This window comes from Myripristis murdjan, chromosome 10 (assembly GCF_902150065.1).
Source record: "Myripristis murdjan chromosome 10, fMyrMur1.1, whole genome shotgun sequence".
Lineage (NCBI taxonomy): Eukaryota > Metazoa > Chordata > Actinopteri > Holocentriformes > Holocentridae > Myripristis > Myripristis murdjan.
In genome coordinates this window covers 13951763-13970431 of record NC_043989.1, presented here as the reverse complement: position 1 = coordinate 13970431, position 18669 = coordinate 13951763, and the positions used below count along the sequence as shown (strand labels likewise).

At 45.4% G+C, this 18669-nt stretch overlaps 1 protein-coding gene across 2 annotated transcripts in view; it reads left to right on the top strand.

Annotated features, from left to right (window-relative positions):
• The window catches only part of fgf13a (fibroblast growth factor 13a), a 123399-nt gene that overhangs the window by 55921 nt on the left and 48809 nt on the right, over window positions 1-18669 (top strand). For both annotated transcript variants that reach the window (XM_030062504.1, XM_030062503.1), the window contains exon 3: window positions 5697-5864. In XM_030062504.1, coding sequence (XP_029918364.1) covers window positions 5697-5864 — 168 coding nt within the window. The remainder of the gene's footprint in view (window positions 1-5696; window positions 5865-18669) is intronic.

Here is an 18669-nt window from a genome sequence, read left to right as displayed (position 1 = left end):
AAAACACAAGCAACACAAAACCATGACAGAACCCCCCCCTCAAGGGACGGCTCCTGACGTCCCAAAAACTGTAACAGGGGCCCGAGGATGGATGGCCGTCATAAGACGGGGGGAGGAGGAGGCCAAAGCACAGGGCTCAGAGCCAGAGTCAGGTGGAAGGCTGGAGGGCAGGTGAACAAGGGCGGGGCGGTGCTTGGGCGGACGGCCAGGGCGCAGGGAACCATGGACGAGGCGGTGCTCTGGCGGACGGCCAGGGCACAGGGAACCATGGACGAGGCGGTGCTCTGGCGGACGGCCAGGGCGCAGGGAACCATGGACGAGGCGGTACTCTGGCGGACGGCCAGGGCGCAGGGAACCATGGACGAGGCGGTGCTCTGGCGGACGGCCAGGGCGCAGGGAACCATGGACGAGGCGGTGCTCTGGCGGACGGCCAGGGCGCAGGGAACCATGGACGAGGAGGTGCTCTGGCGGACGGCCAGGGCGCAGGGAACCATGGACGAGGAGGTGCTCTGGCGGACGGCCAGAGTGCTGGCGGTCAAGGCAGACCCATCCTGGATGGCTGCAGTGTGGGTGGGACCACACTGCAGAGCGACCATAACGTCCTGCAGTGCAGACTTGGGACCGCCAGGCAGCGGAAGCAGCAGGGTGAACTCTGGACCGCCGAACAGCGGCAACATGGACTCTGGACCGCAGGACAGCGGCGACGTGGACTCGGGGCCGCAGGACAGCGGCGACGTGGACTCGGGGCCGCAGGACAGCGGCGACGTGGACTCGGGGCCGCAGGACAGCGGCGACGTGGACTCGGGGCCGCAGGACAGCGGCGACGTGGACTCGGGGCCACCGGACAGCGGCGGCAGCAGTGTGGACTGGGGACCGCTGGGCAGCGGCGGCAGCGTGGACTGGGGACCGCCGGACAGCGGCGACGTGAACTCTGGACCGCCGGACAGCGGCGGCGGAGGCGGCGATGTGAACTCTGGACCGCCGGACAGAGGCAGCAACGGCAGCAGCGTGGACTCGGGACCGCCGGGCAGCGGCAGCAGCAGCGGCAGCGTGGACCCGGGACCGCCGGACAGCGGCGACGTGGACTCGGGACCGCCGGACAGCGGTGGCAGCGTGGACTCTGGACCACCGGACAGTGGCAGCGTGGACTCGGGACCGCCGGGCACCGGCGACGTGGGCTCGGGACCGCCGGGCACCGGCGACGTGGGCTCGGGACCGCCGGGCAGCGGCGACGTGGACTCGGGACCGCCGGGCAGCGGCAACGTGGACTCGGGACCGCCGGGCAGCGGCGGCATGGACTCGGGACCGCCGGGCAGCGGCAGCAGCAGCGGCAACGTCCACTCGGGGCCGCCGGGCAGCGGCAACGTCCACTCGGGGCCGCCGGGCAGCGGCAACGTCCACTCGGGGAACTTGGACAGGGACTGGGGCCAGGGCAACCAGTCGGACTCTGGGAACTGGGGCAGGGACCGGGACAGCCAGTCGGGCACGGGGAACTGGTACGGGAACAGGGACTGGTGCCGGGGCAGCCGGTCCGGCTCGGGGAATTGGGACAGGAGCAGCCAGTTGGACTCTGGGAACTGGGACAGGGACTGGGACCGGGTCAGCCAGTCGAACTTGGGGAACTGGGACAGGGACTGGGACCGGGTCAGCCAGTCGAACTCGGGGAACTGGGACAGGGACTGGGACCGGGTCAGCCAGTCGAACACGGGGAACTGGGACAGGGACTGGGACCGGGTCAGCCAGTCGAACACGGGGAACTGGGACAGGGACTGGGACCGGGTCAGCCAGTTGAACACGGGGAACTGGGCTTGCTAGACTGCTGGAGTTGGTAGCTGGGCTTGCTAGGCTGCTGAGGCTGGTGGCTGGACTTACTGGACTGCTGAGACTGGTGGCAGGACTCGCCGGGCTGCTGGGGCTGGTAGCTGGGACTGCCAGGAAGCTGGGGCTGGTGTCGGGGTTGCGGCTAGCCTGCAAATTGCCGATACACCTGAGAAGTGCACTCGCAGGAGCAGCTGGAGCCCGTGATGCAACCATTGTCCTGACAGAGGAGGTGATCTCCGCGACCTGCTGTGAGATCTGCGCAATTTTATCTATCAGCGTCCGGTTGCAGTCGGCCAGTTCCCCAAGCTTCTGCTTATGAGAGCCCAGAAAAGTGCTTTGACCATTCTGGGCCTGAGGCATCAGATCCGCAGGGTCCAAAATGCAGCCAGTTAGTCCAAACAAACAATATTGCTCCGCTGGGTCCTTGAGTGGTCGGTTCATTCTGTCACGGGGCTGGAGCACAAGACAGGAGAACACAGAGGATAGGCTGAGGGAAACACTGGGAGGGATCAGAACAATCAGGAATGATTAACAGACACAGGACAGGTGTGGCACAGGGAGGAGCAAACAAGACAGGTGAAATCACTAAAAGGAACTAGGCAAAAGAAACTCAGGAAACAGATACAAACAAAACCATGACAGAAACACATGAAACAGAACCAAACAAAACACAGGCAACACAAAACCATGACACGCTTGGTATGGCTCAGCTTGGCCATACTCACTTTTGGTCTGGGGTAGTTCTCTGGATTTCTTTTTCCACTACAGATAGTGCCCCCTCAGTATAGCTGGTTGTCATAGTGACGCTGCGTGAAACTGCTGTGATGTCATCCTCAACACGGCACACAGGAACAATGCAGGATAATGAAGGGATGGTGTTCTTGATTTTTGTTATGTGGCTGTGTGTCACAGCAAGGACTCAAGTTTTGTTTCAGAAGAGGCAGAAGGCAGCAAGACAAAAAAACAAAAACAAAACAGGACAGTTTGGAAAATCCTACATTAGATGTTAGGATGTCCAGGGTTGCACAATGATGACAAAATGACGCAGTGATGATTCTAATGATGGTTCACTCTGACCAATTAGTGGTCTGCAGTGTTTTCATGTCACCTTTTAGTATTTAGCATTGGGACCTCAACAGAGGTGATACCAAAAAAAAAAAAAAAAAGTACCAGGCACCACAGTTTTTTCTCGATGGAAAACAAAAAAAGACGCGTAGAATCAAGCTGAGGTGAGCCGTAGCATGCCGTGGCTTAAAGTCGCTGGACTAAAGTACACTTGAGGAAAAGAACTGGTGTCTTGTAATGACATATTACACTATTACGCCAAAGATTTAAGACTGTAATCAGCTCTCACATCTTAAGGACGTATCTTCCTGCTGTTGTTTGCAGTACATAGAGAAAGACTGAAAGGTGTTTTTGGGCCATCTCAAAATGGTTTGAACTGAAATGGAAGTCTCCTCCACAGTACCTCCACTCTGTTTTCCTCTGTGCCTCGGGAGCCCAGAATGGGGTCAGATTCCTGAAAGGAGGCTCCAGACTTCCTCTCTGTAAACCCACAGCACAATAAAAGCTACAGTACGGAGTGCGGTGGTTTCCTTGGCTAGGGATTGTGATGAATAGAAGTGTGGGGTCTTGAGGGTCTTCTGCAGGGGGAGGGGGTCTTACTGTAATACTGGAGGTCAGCCACATCCTGAAGAAGACACACAGATACTGATCAGTTGTGTAGGAAAAGAGGCATGTGGCGATGAATTGCATCGGGTATGGGACTGCGTGTCTCTCTACCTTTTCTCTGTATGTGTGTTTGTGTGTGTGTGCATGTACGTTCGTGCACAGGGGCTATACTGTCGAATCAGCTAGTCTGCCTACTGTATTTATTCTGGTGCTCTGTCTCTCTTCTTCACTAATTGCAAATAAGTCTGCGTTAATCGTTAGGGTGATCGAGATACACTGTTAACAAGGACAGTTTTCAGTGCTCAGCAGGCGTCGCCATTCACTTAAGTGATGTTTAATGTTGTTCTCGATCAGCCTGTCGTTCAGAGTCAGCGTAAAACACAAGTTTATTCTAGACATGACACTTCTTTGAAATGCACTTTTCACCCCCTCGCTGTGTCTTTACAGCAGAGTACAGTGTTAGTGATCTCATAGGGCACAATAACTTTCCATTTAGTCTCTTCTTTTTTTGTTTTGTCTGTTCTTTTTAAAGACTACCATTCAAAACCAATATTAATTGGACCCATGGGCCTAAGATTATTTGCTTCTTTATATATAGATTACATAGACGTACACTTCTGCACTTCAGTTTGTGTGTGTGTGTGTGTGTGTGTGTGTGTGTATGTGTGTGTGTGTGTGTAAGGGAAAGACAGATAATAACAGAAAGACAGAGTGTGTGTGCGCTTTTTGATCTTGTTTGTGTGTGTTGAAATGTGTCTACTCTGTGTGAATATGCTTTTTGCAGTCAGTGTGGGTGAGCCTGTCTACATCAACATTTTTAGTTTATATTTAGTTGTTTATTTTCTGCGTGTGTTCAATAGAAGTAGAAACAGAGGCAGAAACTGTGCTCCATTCATGTTTCAGCTCTCAGAACAAAACCAGCAGGGGGTTACATGAAGTACAAGGCCATCACATTCAAACAACATCTGAGGGGTGGATGTCAGGTCCAAGAATTCATCAAGAATGAGTCTGTGTCAGGGAAAGTGGGTCATGAGTTGGATGTGTAAAGTTTCACAGCAATTTGATGTCATTTTTCATGTGACTTTAGTTAGACCCAAAATTTAAAATAATGCTGTTACTCCCATGTGGCATAATTGGAGGGGGGTATTAGGCATTATGCTGGCTCGATGGTGAGCAACGGCTAATTTGAGTTTGTCTACTGTTGAAATAGTAAATGTGTCAGAGAGAGGCATGGCACTCAAATCCATTAGGGGAAGAAGATACCATTTAGCTGGACTGATTCCCTTGTAGCTAATCCATCAACACAGAGAAAATAGGTCAGTGATCGAAACCAAGCAGGAACTGTGCCCAGAAGAGGACAGAGACGTGAGGTCCAACACATACAAGCAGAGACACGGGGCTTTTCACACAATCCCAACACAGAATCCCTGCAGATACATGGACTGATGTTACAGAAGCATCATTTTAGCATGGTTTCATGAAAGCAAATCTGACCAGCCTCCACTGCAACATGTGCAGTGAGGTCTGGGGGCCTGTGCATGCCTTTGCATCCGCTTGCCTGCTCATAAAGGGGGCAGCCTGTGGTCAGGAGTGGGGGCCATAATCACCAACTCTCTGATCCCGGTGTTGCCGATGCTGACTGGGCATATAGATTGACTGACTGCACGTTTGCCTTGCAACCTCACAACCTTTAACTCTTCAATTTACCCCGCACAACCACCTCATCCAAATGGAGCAACTCCTGGTACAGTGCCTGCTAAAGCCTGCCATAACTCTAGTTTGAGCATCAAGCTATTTCCTATTTCCCTTTGCGCTTGCTTTATGTTATTTCCTGACTCTTCCTTTTCAGCAACCAAGGAAATATTTAAAGAAGCTCCCACTGTTGTTCATTTAGTTCTCTTTAATTTTAGTTGTTCAGTCAGCTTGGTGTTCTTGGTATCTCTGTATTTCTCTCTCTATCTCTGTCCCTCACCCCTCTCTCCCCTCTGTTTCCCCCACCCTCTCTCTCTCTCTCTGTCCCTATGGGCTACAGTATTATGTTCTTTTAAAGCTATTGATGTTGCTAATGTTTGATGTCTTTTATTTGCCTGTGTTTCTGCCTTGTTTTCTTGCTGTTGTTGGTTTTTTTGTTGTTTTTTTGTTTTTTTTTTCTGTGTGTGGTGAGCTTTCTAACCCCAGTTCATTCTGTTATGGCACCACCGCAGTCCAGGATGACGCTGCCCCAGGTACCCAGGAGTACATTATGTTACGGCAGGACTCCATCCACTCTGCGGATATAAGGAGTAAAGGGTCCCCCTTTCGTGCTAAGTGTCACGAAATCTTCTGCTGCCCACTGAAGCAAGCCGTCCACAAAGAGAGCGCAGAGCCCGAAGGTTTGTTCGCACCCCCTCCTTGTTTTGATTTGCTGATGCTCCCCTCCTCCCTCGCCCACTCCTGTCTTGTCCTCCCTTCTCTCTCATATTCTGTGTGAACTGATAGTTCTCCGCCCCTCCAAACTTAGTTCTCTTTCATTCCTGTCCCATTTTTAGAGAGCATCTGGTGTGCTTCTGCCCCCTTGTAGCATGTATGTGTGTGTGCGTGTGTGAGTATGTGCAATATATGACTGTCTAAACCTGTCTGAATGCGTAGAGCATGTTTACTACCAGAGTGCCTGTAGGATATTGCTTCCTGGGTCCCCTGTGCTTCTGTCCAGTGTGTGTGTGTGTGTGTGTGTGTGTGTGAGTGTGTTTCCTGTGCGGACCCCTTTATTTTTGACTGTGGAGCATAGCATCTGTAGCCCCTGCCCACCCCTCCCTACCTCAAATCATTAACCGGTCGTTGCCACCCTGAGGCTCATACACCAACCAAAACAAAGTGCAAAACGGAAGGGGTTATAGATGGAGGCTGCTGCTGCCCTAATGAGTTCAATGACTAGGCAACTTCAGTGTGTGCTTTCACCCCACTATTTTCGGCCATATGGCCTCATAGAATGATGAAGGTCAAAGTCATATACTCTATACTGTCCTCTGCCAATGCTGAAGAAAACTACTGTGTATGTGATATTTAAAATGTATCCATAACAAAACAAAACTGATTGGTTACACTCTGTTCTTCTGCAAGCCTTCCTTCCCCTTGCTTTCCTTTGCTTTTCCCCTGTGGCACTGTGGTCTTGCTGGCTGCAGCCCCCCTGCCCCACACACAGGCACACACACTCTCACACACAATCCTTCCTTCCCTCCTACCTTCCATCCTTCCTTCCCTCCTTCCTCCCTTGCGAACTTTTCCCTTTACCTCCATCGCCCTTTTCCTCCCCATTGCTTGCAGCAGTATGAGGATATGCCTGTGTAAATGTTATATCAGCCTTTGTAGAGTTAGGATATGCGGTACAGTGCAGTAAAATCCCTTTGTGCTCCAAGCATGCTGCCATACCGTCTCCTACACTGTCTGGCACTCAGGCTCTATGATTACCTCATTTATCATATCTCTCAGTAGAGTGCTAAGATTGCAGGAATTGCTTTTCTTTTTCAGACTCCAAGATGGGTAAGATACATATAATATCACTACTGATACTTTTTTCTGCAATGTGTTGCTCTTTTATTCTTGTTTATTAAGGATGACCATGAGCTCTGGTAGCTGATATCAGTTAACCTGTTGATGACTGATGATGTGTTATAGAACACATGCACATCATTTCCCTATTGGTTGCACAGAAAGATGAGAAAATATGCAAGGGAAAAAGAGTGTGTGTGTGTTTGTGTGTGCGAGAGAGAGATAAAGAGAGAGAGAGGAGGCTGTATAGTAGCGTAGGTCTGGCTGGAGAAGCACAGATGTATTATTCAGTTTGGCTGCAGCTCCAGTTAGACGTGACCGAATTTATAAAGGAAGGAGGGGAGACTACAGCTTTTACGTAAGATGTTCATTGGGACGTCATTAACGTCGAGGCATGTGGATAGAGTGAGGGTGAAGCCATGTGTGGAGCCGGCTGCACACACATACTTGTGGAGCCTGACCGAGCTGTGTTATATTTCTTGTCAAAATTAACATATAGGTTAGCACAATTAAGCAACTAAAATACATGACTGGTAGATGTTACTGTTTTTTAACGACATGCCTGAGAAAAGTGTCATTTTTATCACAGTTAAGAAAGAAAAAAAAAAACAACGTTATGTATTTGTCTTAGGGATTTGTGTCAACCTTGTCGCATTGTAACCATGGTAACAACATTCCAACTTCCACTGATGAAGAAATCTGACTGACTTTAGATTTGAAGGACACCTATTCTTATTGCATGTTGAACAGAGTTTTTAAATCAGTGGATTGCAGCACATACAGTCTGCTGTAGTTAATGTATTTTAAAGACACCAACGTTATGGAGCAGTATCACTAATGAGGACTATGTAGGAAAAAAAACCAAAAAAAAAAAAAAAAACATAGCTCTAACATTATGCTTCTGAGATCTGATTGATGTTTGTCCAATTCAGCATCCAGCAGTGTTTGTGCTGTAGATGATTTACAGACAGTAATGCTGACAATCCCTCTGAAGGGTAAAAAAGGAGGTATGATGTTCTGCTGTGGCAGGATCTGCGATTTATCTTTTTATGGGTGTCTGATTAGCACATCTCAGCACTGCCATGCATCGATAGCTGATAGAGATAGCAAGCCTATCTGTTTCACATGTCACTGTAGACATGCTTGACAGAATAACACATGAACAGCCCGTGGACTGGGACTGCAGCATCCCCAGGGGGTGAGCTCAAATCATATCAGTTCATCTCAGTAGAGCTGCAGGCAGTGAGGGTTGGCCTCCCTTCAGTTGCCCTCAGGCCTGTGTGTGCTGCCTGCTGACTGTCTATCACTCAGTTTGTTTTCTGTCTTACTCTCTTTTGGCTGAGTCTCTGTCGCTGCATCCCCCTCCTCTTTGTTCCCAAATGTTTCTCTCCTTCTTGCTCTGCCTTTGTCCCTCTCCTTGGCACTGTTCTGTTTCTCCGCAGCAGAGACAAAAAGTGGCGGCCGAGGGGCAGATCTGTGTACAAATTCCATGCATGACTCAGCCGGGCGCGAGACTTGGTGTTTATAATCCAAGTCTATGCAATGTATACACAGACTGACAGATGGACAGAGGCACACTGACGCACACACACATATACACAAACACACATACAGACACACACATACACACACACACATACCTGCTCTGTGTAAAAACATCATGATCACTCTCCCTCCAAGATCACCCACACAATCAAACACAAATCATTCCTGTCCTATTTACTCAGCCCTTTCCACCACGGATGTAAACACTGGAATAGAAGGCGTGTGTGTATGTGTGTGTGTGTGTGTGTGTGTGTGTGTGTGTGTGTGTGTGTGTGTGTGTGTGTGTGTTCTGTTTGTGTGAGAAACTCAGTCATGGAGCACTTTCATCCTTTTCAGCAGCTTAAAACTGCATCCGGCATTTTTGTGTATGCAATGGGCCCCAGCTGGCAGTGCAAGGTAATTTGTTTCAATTTTGAAGACATCGGCATCCAGAGGTCATGTGATGTGATGTCAGAAAAACACCAAACTCCAATTTTGGGCTAGAGGTGATGAGGAAGTTCACTCATCGTTGGTGACACCAGCTTCCTCTGTTTTGGTATTTTTCTTTTTATTGAATAGTTAAAGTAGAGAGAGACACAGGAGTGACAGCAGTGAGAGAGGGGATGACATGCAGCAAAGGGTTTGGGCCCGATTTGAAGCTGGACTGCTGTTACAAAGGCTTGGGAGTGCTTTGTATTTACAGTCTTATTTAACTTGCTGAACATTTTTGTTGTGCTGAGTACGAGGCACTTGGTGTTTTTTCATGGTCACTGAGAGGTGAAAATGTTCAGCTTTTGATAAAATACTGCACTCATGAATGCCACTTTTTACCTAGCTGCCCAAACACCATGAAGGAGGGGCAGGACAAATACCCCAAAGACAACATATCCTACAAGTTCAAACAACAACAAAAATGATGGAGAAACTTATATTTTTTTGGGATCTGAGTGATCATGGCTGTTGTTGACAAGACTCCAAATTTATACTCTCTCTACAGATAAATCAGTCGCTACTTTCTGCGCATATTCAATAACATAGCAACCAAAAGTCTCTGTGGACTTCCAAACCCTCTCAGCTGGGTGTTTTCAGTTGAGAGCCCAGAGTTTACAGCGGGGAAAAACACTTTGGTGGACACAGCCCCTTAATGGCACTTGGTTGAGCCACAGGGGCACAAACTCTTTCCCCTTGACAAAGTGCTCCCTCACTGCTGTTTAGGAGAAAGTCTTATTTTTCTCTCCAAAGTTTTGATTTGTCTCTTCTTGTGCACAAAGAAAATTTCCTGTTGGTGACCACATCCGACACAAAAATGACACAGCATCTCAATTTCTGAGGGTAGGTTGTTCCTCTTTGTTACAGCCTGACTTTGTGAGGCTGTAACAAAGGGAAGTAAGACAGGTGTATTTTAGGCAGGTAAGACAGGTGTATTTTTTACATAACTTGCTTCCCTAGTGCTGCTTTAAAAAGCAAGCATGATCCTGTCTACCTGGCTTTCAGCCTCCTCCAGTTTTCCTGTAGCTCTGAGATCCTTCCTTCCACCCCTCGGGGCGATGCGGACTCATGTGGCAAGTCTCAGAATGAGGACAGAATGAGTTGCTGCTTAACATTCAGGCCACCATTCAGTCCCTTTCAGTGGCACTGACTTGTCTTATTGACAAACTAACTCATCTGCTGCGCGTTCAGCCATGGAGATGGAAACATAAGCACAAGAGGAGTGAGCGGGCCCATCCATTTCCCACTCTCAATGTAAAATTCATGGCTGTGATTCACCACACAGAGGACACGGCGTGATTGCATTTCAGCAGTACTGCGTCACTCCTTATAACAGAGTATCCACACGCCGAGTCCTGCTCACTGCTGCAGCGTTAACGAGACAAATCTACATCGATCCAATAGCAGCTTAATTTTCTTTCTTTCTCTCTTTCCTTCTTTTTCTTTTTTTCTCCATGAAAGCAACAGCTGGAGCTATTTGTGTAAGTTGCTACGTAAATAGATAATGTATGAATAAATGATGTGTATGATAATGCGGTTTGGTGCCTGGAGAGGGTAGGCTGACTATGCAGGCAAGTGTTAACACTATGTCAATGTCACATCAGCGCTACCTTAATAAGAAGTTCACTGGCGTTCTGCTTGGCTTACCTGATCTCTCTAGTGCATTGGGATGCATTTTAAATCATATTACCTTTTGGCATGTAGCTTACACTCATCCACATTGACTTACAATGAGTGCATCTGATGAATGCATTGTTTTTGGCAGCTTATATAGTGTAAGGGTCAAAACCACAGTGACCACAAAATATATATAACAAATAATCTTCTGTTCCTATAATATTTTTTTCATCAAGGAGACCTGCTATGTATTTTCAGTGTGTCGCTCAGGTTAAATTAGATTTCTGCTACTTCTTATTCTGGTGCAGTCTGTTTCTTTTCATGCCAGCGCAGACCGAAACAGGAGAAGACACAGCAAGAGAATGAGAGAAAGATAGAGCGTGTATGTGTGTGTGTGTTTGTAAGGTATAATTACCACCTTCACATGTGTTTACGTTAATAGGTGCGCTGTAGTTTGCATTCTTATGGACTACTTGCTCACACACACTCATTCCCAGGCAATGCACAGTCAGACACATACTCACACAAGCACAAATTTTTCACACATTTTTCCCCTCACATTCAGGCCAAAATGCCGATGCAGTATTAATTTACTGGCTCCTCTGGGGCTTGGTCTCCAGGGATAAACAAATAGCGGGAGTGGGTGTGTATGACAGCATTACTCTGGAGCCCATGGGGGAGGTGAAGCAAAGTCAAGTTGCCAGGCTCATTACCTTCCATCATGGTCTATTTAATTAGCACTTTACTCATATTTGCCTCCTCATGCGAGGTCCTTTCCTCATGGCAGCAACACGACAGACAGGAAGGAAGGAGAAAATGACTGTTCTTTTCAAAAAAAAAAAAAAAAAAAAAAAAATGAACACTGAATCTGAGTAACTGTGGAAGTGAGTGAGAGAGTGTGTATGAGACAGACTAGCTTTTTTCTTCATAAGCGAACTGAATTTTTTTTTTTTTTTCATTCTCCAGTGTTGTCACAGCAGGGGTACTTGCTCAGGACATTATGGGCAATTTCACTTTGCTCTAGGCATGAGAAAGTTTACAGGCCTCACTTTCTTGCCACACATACTGTAGTGGCTGATATTGTTTCTTTTAGCACTGTGTAACACTTGTACACATGTATAGATGAGTTCAAGTTCCTGTTGAATTTTTGACTACAATCCCACTCTGAGTCTGGGTTAAACAGGAACAATTGTGTCTGACTGTAGTGGTGTTGACACAAGACGAGTGTGTAGGTTTTTCCCCTGTGTAAAGAAGCATTACGCTATTTAAGTGGGCGCAATGAAACGAAATGCTGAGTCAGCACCATGTTAAAGAGAGCTAGCGCAGTGGCTGCTGACAACGGTCCAGATAGAAACCACACACACACAGACACACACACACACACACACATACAGACACATACAGGATTTTGTTGCTCCATGTTTTGGAGATGTTATAATTTGATCAGACAGAACCTGCATATCTTGTTTCACAGCTTGCTATGCATGGCATCAAGTCAACAAATACCATACAATATCCTCTTTTTACACAGAGTGACTAAGATTTGCTTCACATACTGTGCGCCAAGAGCTTTAATGCACAGAAATGCTTGATGAAATGAGTAAGTGGTCAGTATAGCAGTTACAGCTTATGGAAAGTGTATTTTCGGAAGCCATAGATGTTCAGATTGCAAGGATTTATCTATGACACAGACAATTATTTCTACTTTGGAAGCCCACCTGGTCCCAGTCAAAGTCAATAGGTTCCACGGTAATTGTTTGGTTCTCTGCCAACACTGCAGCATGCCTCTGCTGGTTATTCATCAGTTTGTTCCTTTCCTGAAGTCACAATACAGACACTGGTACAGCACAGGCTATTTCCACCTGCCCCGTTTCTGCTCTTTAAGAGATACATTTTCCTCTTTTCCTCATGAGGCACACATAAAAAACTTTGTGTGAAGTTAAATGCGGGATGTAAAGCAACCACTCTGCCTCAATGCTCCCATTCTGTATCTTTTTCTGGTGTTGTCATCTGGCAGACAGTGTTGTGTCAAGTTCTTTATCTGACAGACATCCCCCTGAGTGAGGAAAGCTTTTTTGGCACCACATTAGCCAGGCTGAATCAATGTTAGGCAGTATAATGTCATTTAAAAGTCATTTGCATTTTGCCTTGTTTTTCTCACTTTTTACCTTCTGTTTTTGTTCAGCAGTGTTCCCATTTCTTGTAAATGTTCATGAGCAATCAGCCAAGACAGCCAATGCAAACTATCCTGTTTTATATGCTGTGTCAGAACTCAACAGCTCAGATAGTAGGATTTTGGAGGCTGTGGCCTGTGTGTCTGGTTATTTCAATAAGGAGTTGCCATGGTGGCCAGTAAGACTTTGGCCTACTGAAAGTGAATCATCACAGGTTTGATCCCCACATCAGGCAATAAGACTCTGCCCTTTCAAAATTTCCTTGCACAAGATGCATAGTCAATCTCCTCACTAATTTTGTACCACGACCTCTCTGGTTAAGTGCATGTACAGTGGAGGAAATAATTATTTGATCCCTTGCCGATTTTGTAAGTTTGCCTACTGACAAAGAAATGAACACTCTATAATTTTAACGGTAGGTTTATTCTAACAGTGAGAGATAGAATACCAAAAAGAAAATCCAAAAAATCACTTAATATAAAAGACATAAACTGATTTGCATTTCATTGAGTGAAATAAGTATTTGATCCCCTAGCAAAACATGATGTAGTACTTAGTGGCAAAACCCTTGTTGGCAAGTGAAGAGGTCAGACATTTTTTGTAGTTGATCACCAGGTATACACACACATCAGGAAGAATTTTGGTCCACTCCTCTTTGCAGATCAGCTCCCTCCACAGATTTTCTATGGGATTAAGGTCTGGAGACTGGCGAGGCCACTCCATGACCTTAATGTGCTTCTTCTTGAGCCACTCCTTTGTTGCCTTGGCCGTATGTTTTGGGTCATTGTTGTGCTGGAAGACCCATCCACAACCCATTTTCAGTGTCCTGGCGGAGGGAAGGAGGTTGTCACTCAGGATTTTGCAGTACATAGCCCTGTCCATCCTCCTGTCGATGCGGTGAAGTCGTCCTGTCCCCTTGGCAGAGAAACACCCCCAAAGCATAATGTTTCCATCTCCATGCTTGATGGTGGGGATGGTGTTCTTGGGGTCATAATCAGCATTTCTCTTCCTCCAAACACGGCGAGTTGAGTTGATGCTAAAGAGCTCAATTGTGGTCTCATCTGACCACAGCACCTTCTCCCAAGCATTCTCTGAATCATTCAGGTGTTCACTGGCAAACTTCAGACGGGCCTGTACATGTGCCTTCTTGAGCAGGGGGACCTTGCGGGCACTGCAGGATTTTAATCCATTACAGCATAGTGTGTTACCAATGATTTTCTTGGTGACCATGGTCCCAGCTGCCTTGAGATCATTAAGAAGCTCCTCCCGTGCAGTTGTAGGCTGATTTCTCACCTTTCTCATGATTATTGATACCCCACAAGGTGAGATCTTGCGTGGAGCCCCAGACCGAGGTCAACTGATGGTCATTTTGTGTTTCTTCCATTTTCGAATAATTGCACCAGCAGTTGTCTCCTTCTCACCCAGCTTCTTGCTTATGGTCTTGTAGCACTTTCCGGCCTTGTGCAGGTCTATAATCTTGTTCCTGACATCCTTAGACAGCTCTTTGGTCTTGCCCATGATGGAGAGGTTGGAGTCTGATTGATTGATTCTGTGAACAGCTGTCTTATATACAGGTGACAAGTTGAGACAGGTGTCTTTTATGCAGGTAACAAGTTGAGATTAGTATCTATTATTAGTTGAGTATCTAATAGGTCTGTGGGAGCCAGAATTCTTAATGGTTGCTAGGGGATCAAATACTTATTTCACTCAGTGAAATGCAAATCAGTTTATTTCTTTTATATAATGTGATTTTCTGGATTTTCTTTTTGATATTCTATCTCTCACTGTTGGAATAAACCTACCAGTAAAATTATAATAGTGTTCATTTCTTTGTAAATAGGCAAACTTACAAAATCGGCAAGGGATCAAATAATTATTTCCTCCACTGTATGTAGTCTGTCTCAGACTACATACATACAACACTTTCTTATATATGCTATTGGTAAGATAGTGATTGATTTCTCTCACTCTCCATCTGTAAGTCAAAAATAAATCAAGCTCAAAATCCTAAATTGTGGCAAAGCAACATTAAAGGCATTAGCACTGTCACTATTTAAAATCAGGATGAAATGAAAAATGCCTTTTAACCTATTTGTATCACAACCCTGATCATATTGTGATTCTATTTAACAATACATACCAAAAATACAAACAATTAGTTCAAATATTCTTATATATACATTTTTTTCATCCTCGTGCTCGTGTTGTTTAACACCCTAACCCTAACCCTAACCTAACTTAAGTGGCTAACTAAGATATATGAAAAGAGCTGATGCAGAGCAGGTCTTGCTTGAGTTTGTCACTCAGACGTCTGATTTAAATGTTGCTTTTCCCCAGTTTGAGGTCAGAAATTGCAACTTTCCAAGTTGGAATTTGTTGGTTCATTCCAACTTTCCAAGTTGGAATTTCTTTGACACGCTCTGTTTTCTAAGCAGGGGACCGCAGAACTGCCAAAGCACGATGTCAGGCGAAGACCCAGGGATGCACAGGACAGTTTGGCTCAGACACACAGAGACAGTTGGAGGGTCATCTTAGATGCCAGAGGGGGTTATGTAAAGCCCTGGCATGTCTTGTCTCAGGGGGCACCAGGCAACGTGCCAGCCTGCCAGCCTGGGCTAATGTTGGCTGGGATTCATACAGACACCCAATTTCTCCCATCATATCGCCTGCCAGCCACTGAGACAGCTTGGTTGTTCTAGGGAGCCAGGCAAAATCTAGATTAAGGGCTAGAGAAGTCATGCTCCCCTCTACGAAGATATGTAACAAGATATGCAGTGATGCTACATGTGCATGCAGAGAATAAGTTGCTGAGCTCAAGTCTAACCACCTATGGGCAGGATAAGGTACAAAGCTAAACCTAAAGAACAAATAGCTTTACTTTTTAAAAAAAAATTATTCTAACTGCCCTTAAATGGATTTTCATTATTGACTGATGTCAGAATTTTTTAAACTGCTAAATAGTTCCACCAAGACACCGATCAAGTAGGGAAAATGTACTGCTACCTCTCTGGCTGTGTTAAATGCTGTGCCAGCCACACAGTCTTTCTGTCTTCTCCCCCTCCTTGGTTTTATTTTTGTGCTCTGTGCTGAAGATAGATTGTTTGTTTACTTTCTTCTCAATGGTGGTTAAATGTCTGGAAAGTGTCCAGGGTACTCCACAGTTGCCTTAGCCAATTTACTGCCAACTCAGTGATCTGTGCACTGAGCATATCTCTTACCCAACTTTGTACCAATAGTTACTGTAAATAAATTGTCCAACTACACTACTGTATACTTAAACTTGTGATCATGTGTTGTAATGGCTGTTTACTTTTGTATTTTGTACTTTCGCTCAAAGCATTATGTATTTCACCTGGAGTTTCCATTGGTCTGTTTGGTCAACCTTACCTCTTTACTGTACATTTGAGTGATACATATAACTACTGTGTGTGCATACATTTGTGTGTTTACTGAGAAACTCATCTGACAAGTCCACAAAGTGAGATTGATTTGAGAAACAAATTTCATTGTCATCACCAAAGCATGCCTGGTAGCCAAGCTTTTTTCAGACCCTCAGAACTTTATTTAAAATTCTATAGATGATCACAAGGTTTCCAAAGATACCAAATATTTCCTGCTCAGTTACAGGTAAATGTGTATGAAACAATGCTCAAGACATCTAGATATTTTCTATTCCATGTAATGCTGCAGCAATAAAACAACAGCATATTTGGTTTGGATTTTTCACTCTGTAAGCTTTAAGCATTAATGAAGTGCTGCAACCAGCAGATACAGAATATAGATGTGACATTCTTATACAATATTGCAAAAAGAGTATTTTCTTAATTTGAAGCTACTTAAATGGAAATATGACAGGAAAACAGACTTTAAGGGGTTAAGGGAAAATCACAGTTTCAGGGGTTAAATGTAACACAACCTAAATCAAGAGCCCAGAATGATTTTTGGACTCTAGTTATTATAAATGTGGGGTCGGTTCAACAGATGAGTTAGGCATTAATAATACATATTGTTAATGAAGAGGACATTCTTCATCTGTCAGACAGTGCTCTCTTCCACTTCCCCCTGTCGGCAGTCCAATCCCTTCATCATCCCTCTCCTCCCAGCATGCTCCTCTGTGCACCAAGGTGTACAGTGCCACTCCATTAGGCCCTGGAGGTGTTTGTCAAATGAGCGATGATGTAAGTAACTGGATTGGCCTGTATGACTCGCCGCTTTCCCCCAACAACCTCCAGCAGAGTGGAGCTCTCCTGTGTAGTACTGCCTTGCTCCCCTCCATGGCTCTCACTACACACATACACACACATATCCACACACACACAGAGCTGGGTGTGTTGCATCAGCATGCAGGGGACAGGAAGCCCGCAAGTCATCATGGTAGACCCAAATCTAATTTTGCAGCAGGTGGGTGAGCGAGCGAACGGGACGGACTGGTGTATTGGAATGCATAAACAATACGGAGGCGGCGCACATGTTTGAATGTGCTGCTGCTCTGCTGACAAATGCCAGTGAGAGATGGATATTGCTCTCTTTCTCTCCTTTATCAGTTTTTTTATTGCATTCTAGAGATGGAATGAAAATTCAAAATCACTTTTATCACAGTTTTTGGTCATATTACAGTGAAAATGTTAAATAATTACTAATACACAGTGAAATTATTTCATCATGTTTTTTGTTCATCTTATTATTTTTTTTTTTTTACAGAAATACAGACACAACCACATTATGCTTTTCTTTTTTTTTTGTGCGAGACTTCTGATCAGATACTTCAATCATCAGATAAGCTAGTCAAACTAGTTAGCAGGGAAGCGATCAAACAAGTTGGATCAACTATTTACTTACATATTCGAAAATAAGGTCTATTGAATAGCATAACTTACATTATCAGCACTAACAGTTTGCATTAGTATCATAACCAGTTTCACATATAATATCACAACCAATCCAATATTTTGACATATGAAATAAACAATACAGATGGGTCATCTTGACAAGACATAACAATGGTGTTTTCATCAGCTGGAGCACATTTACTACCAATTCAACCACCACTTGATTTAAATTAAAAAAAGAAAATCTGGGTAATCAGAAACATAGTTAATGCAGCTAAAAAGCAAATGTGTCATCATGTGTGTTTGACGAGCAGAGCCTGTGTGGACACAACACACTCAGAAGATTATGAAAAAAAATACATATGAAATGTGTTTATAGGAGTTGACAGTGTTTTAACCGAAAGCTTTCATTTATGATGAGCTATCAGCAAGTTAGATAAACATAGGAGAATAAGAAGAATTGATTGGTTGATGCTGACTCTGATCACTGGTCCAAAACGGTTATCATGATGATTAAAATTTGAAACAATGATATGATATTTTATCCTAGTTTATGGTAAAACCGGTAATCTCTTTTGCTCTCTTTCTCTCTGTTACGCACAAACACACACCTGCATACCCACACACACACACACACACACACACACACACACACACACACACACACACACACACACACAACAGCAGCAGCAACACAGGAGGCTACTTCACTTGCCAAACATACTCCCACCGCTCAGCCAAGCATGCATTCTCCAGTCCAGCTCCCTGGACCTTCTTAAACAGTGCCAGCATGCTGTAGCTTCCTACTTCCTTTATTCCTTCCACACACAGCTTTGGCAAAGAAACAGCCCTGTCAGAGTCCTTTTTTTTTTTTTTTTTTTTTTTTTGTCAAAGCCCCATCATGCTGCATCTAGCCCCTTATTTTGGGGAAAGTACTGAAAAACAGAGCACATCTATCCTCTTTGTATCAAGAGAATTATCTGGATGTGCTTGTTCTAAGTCTGTCTGATCTGCAG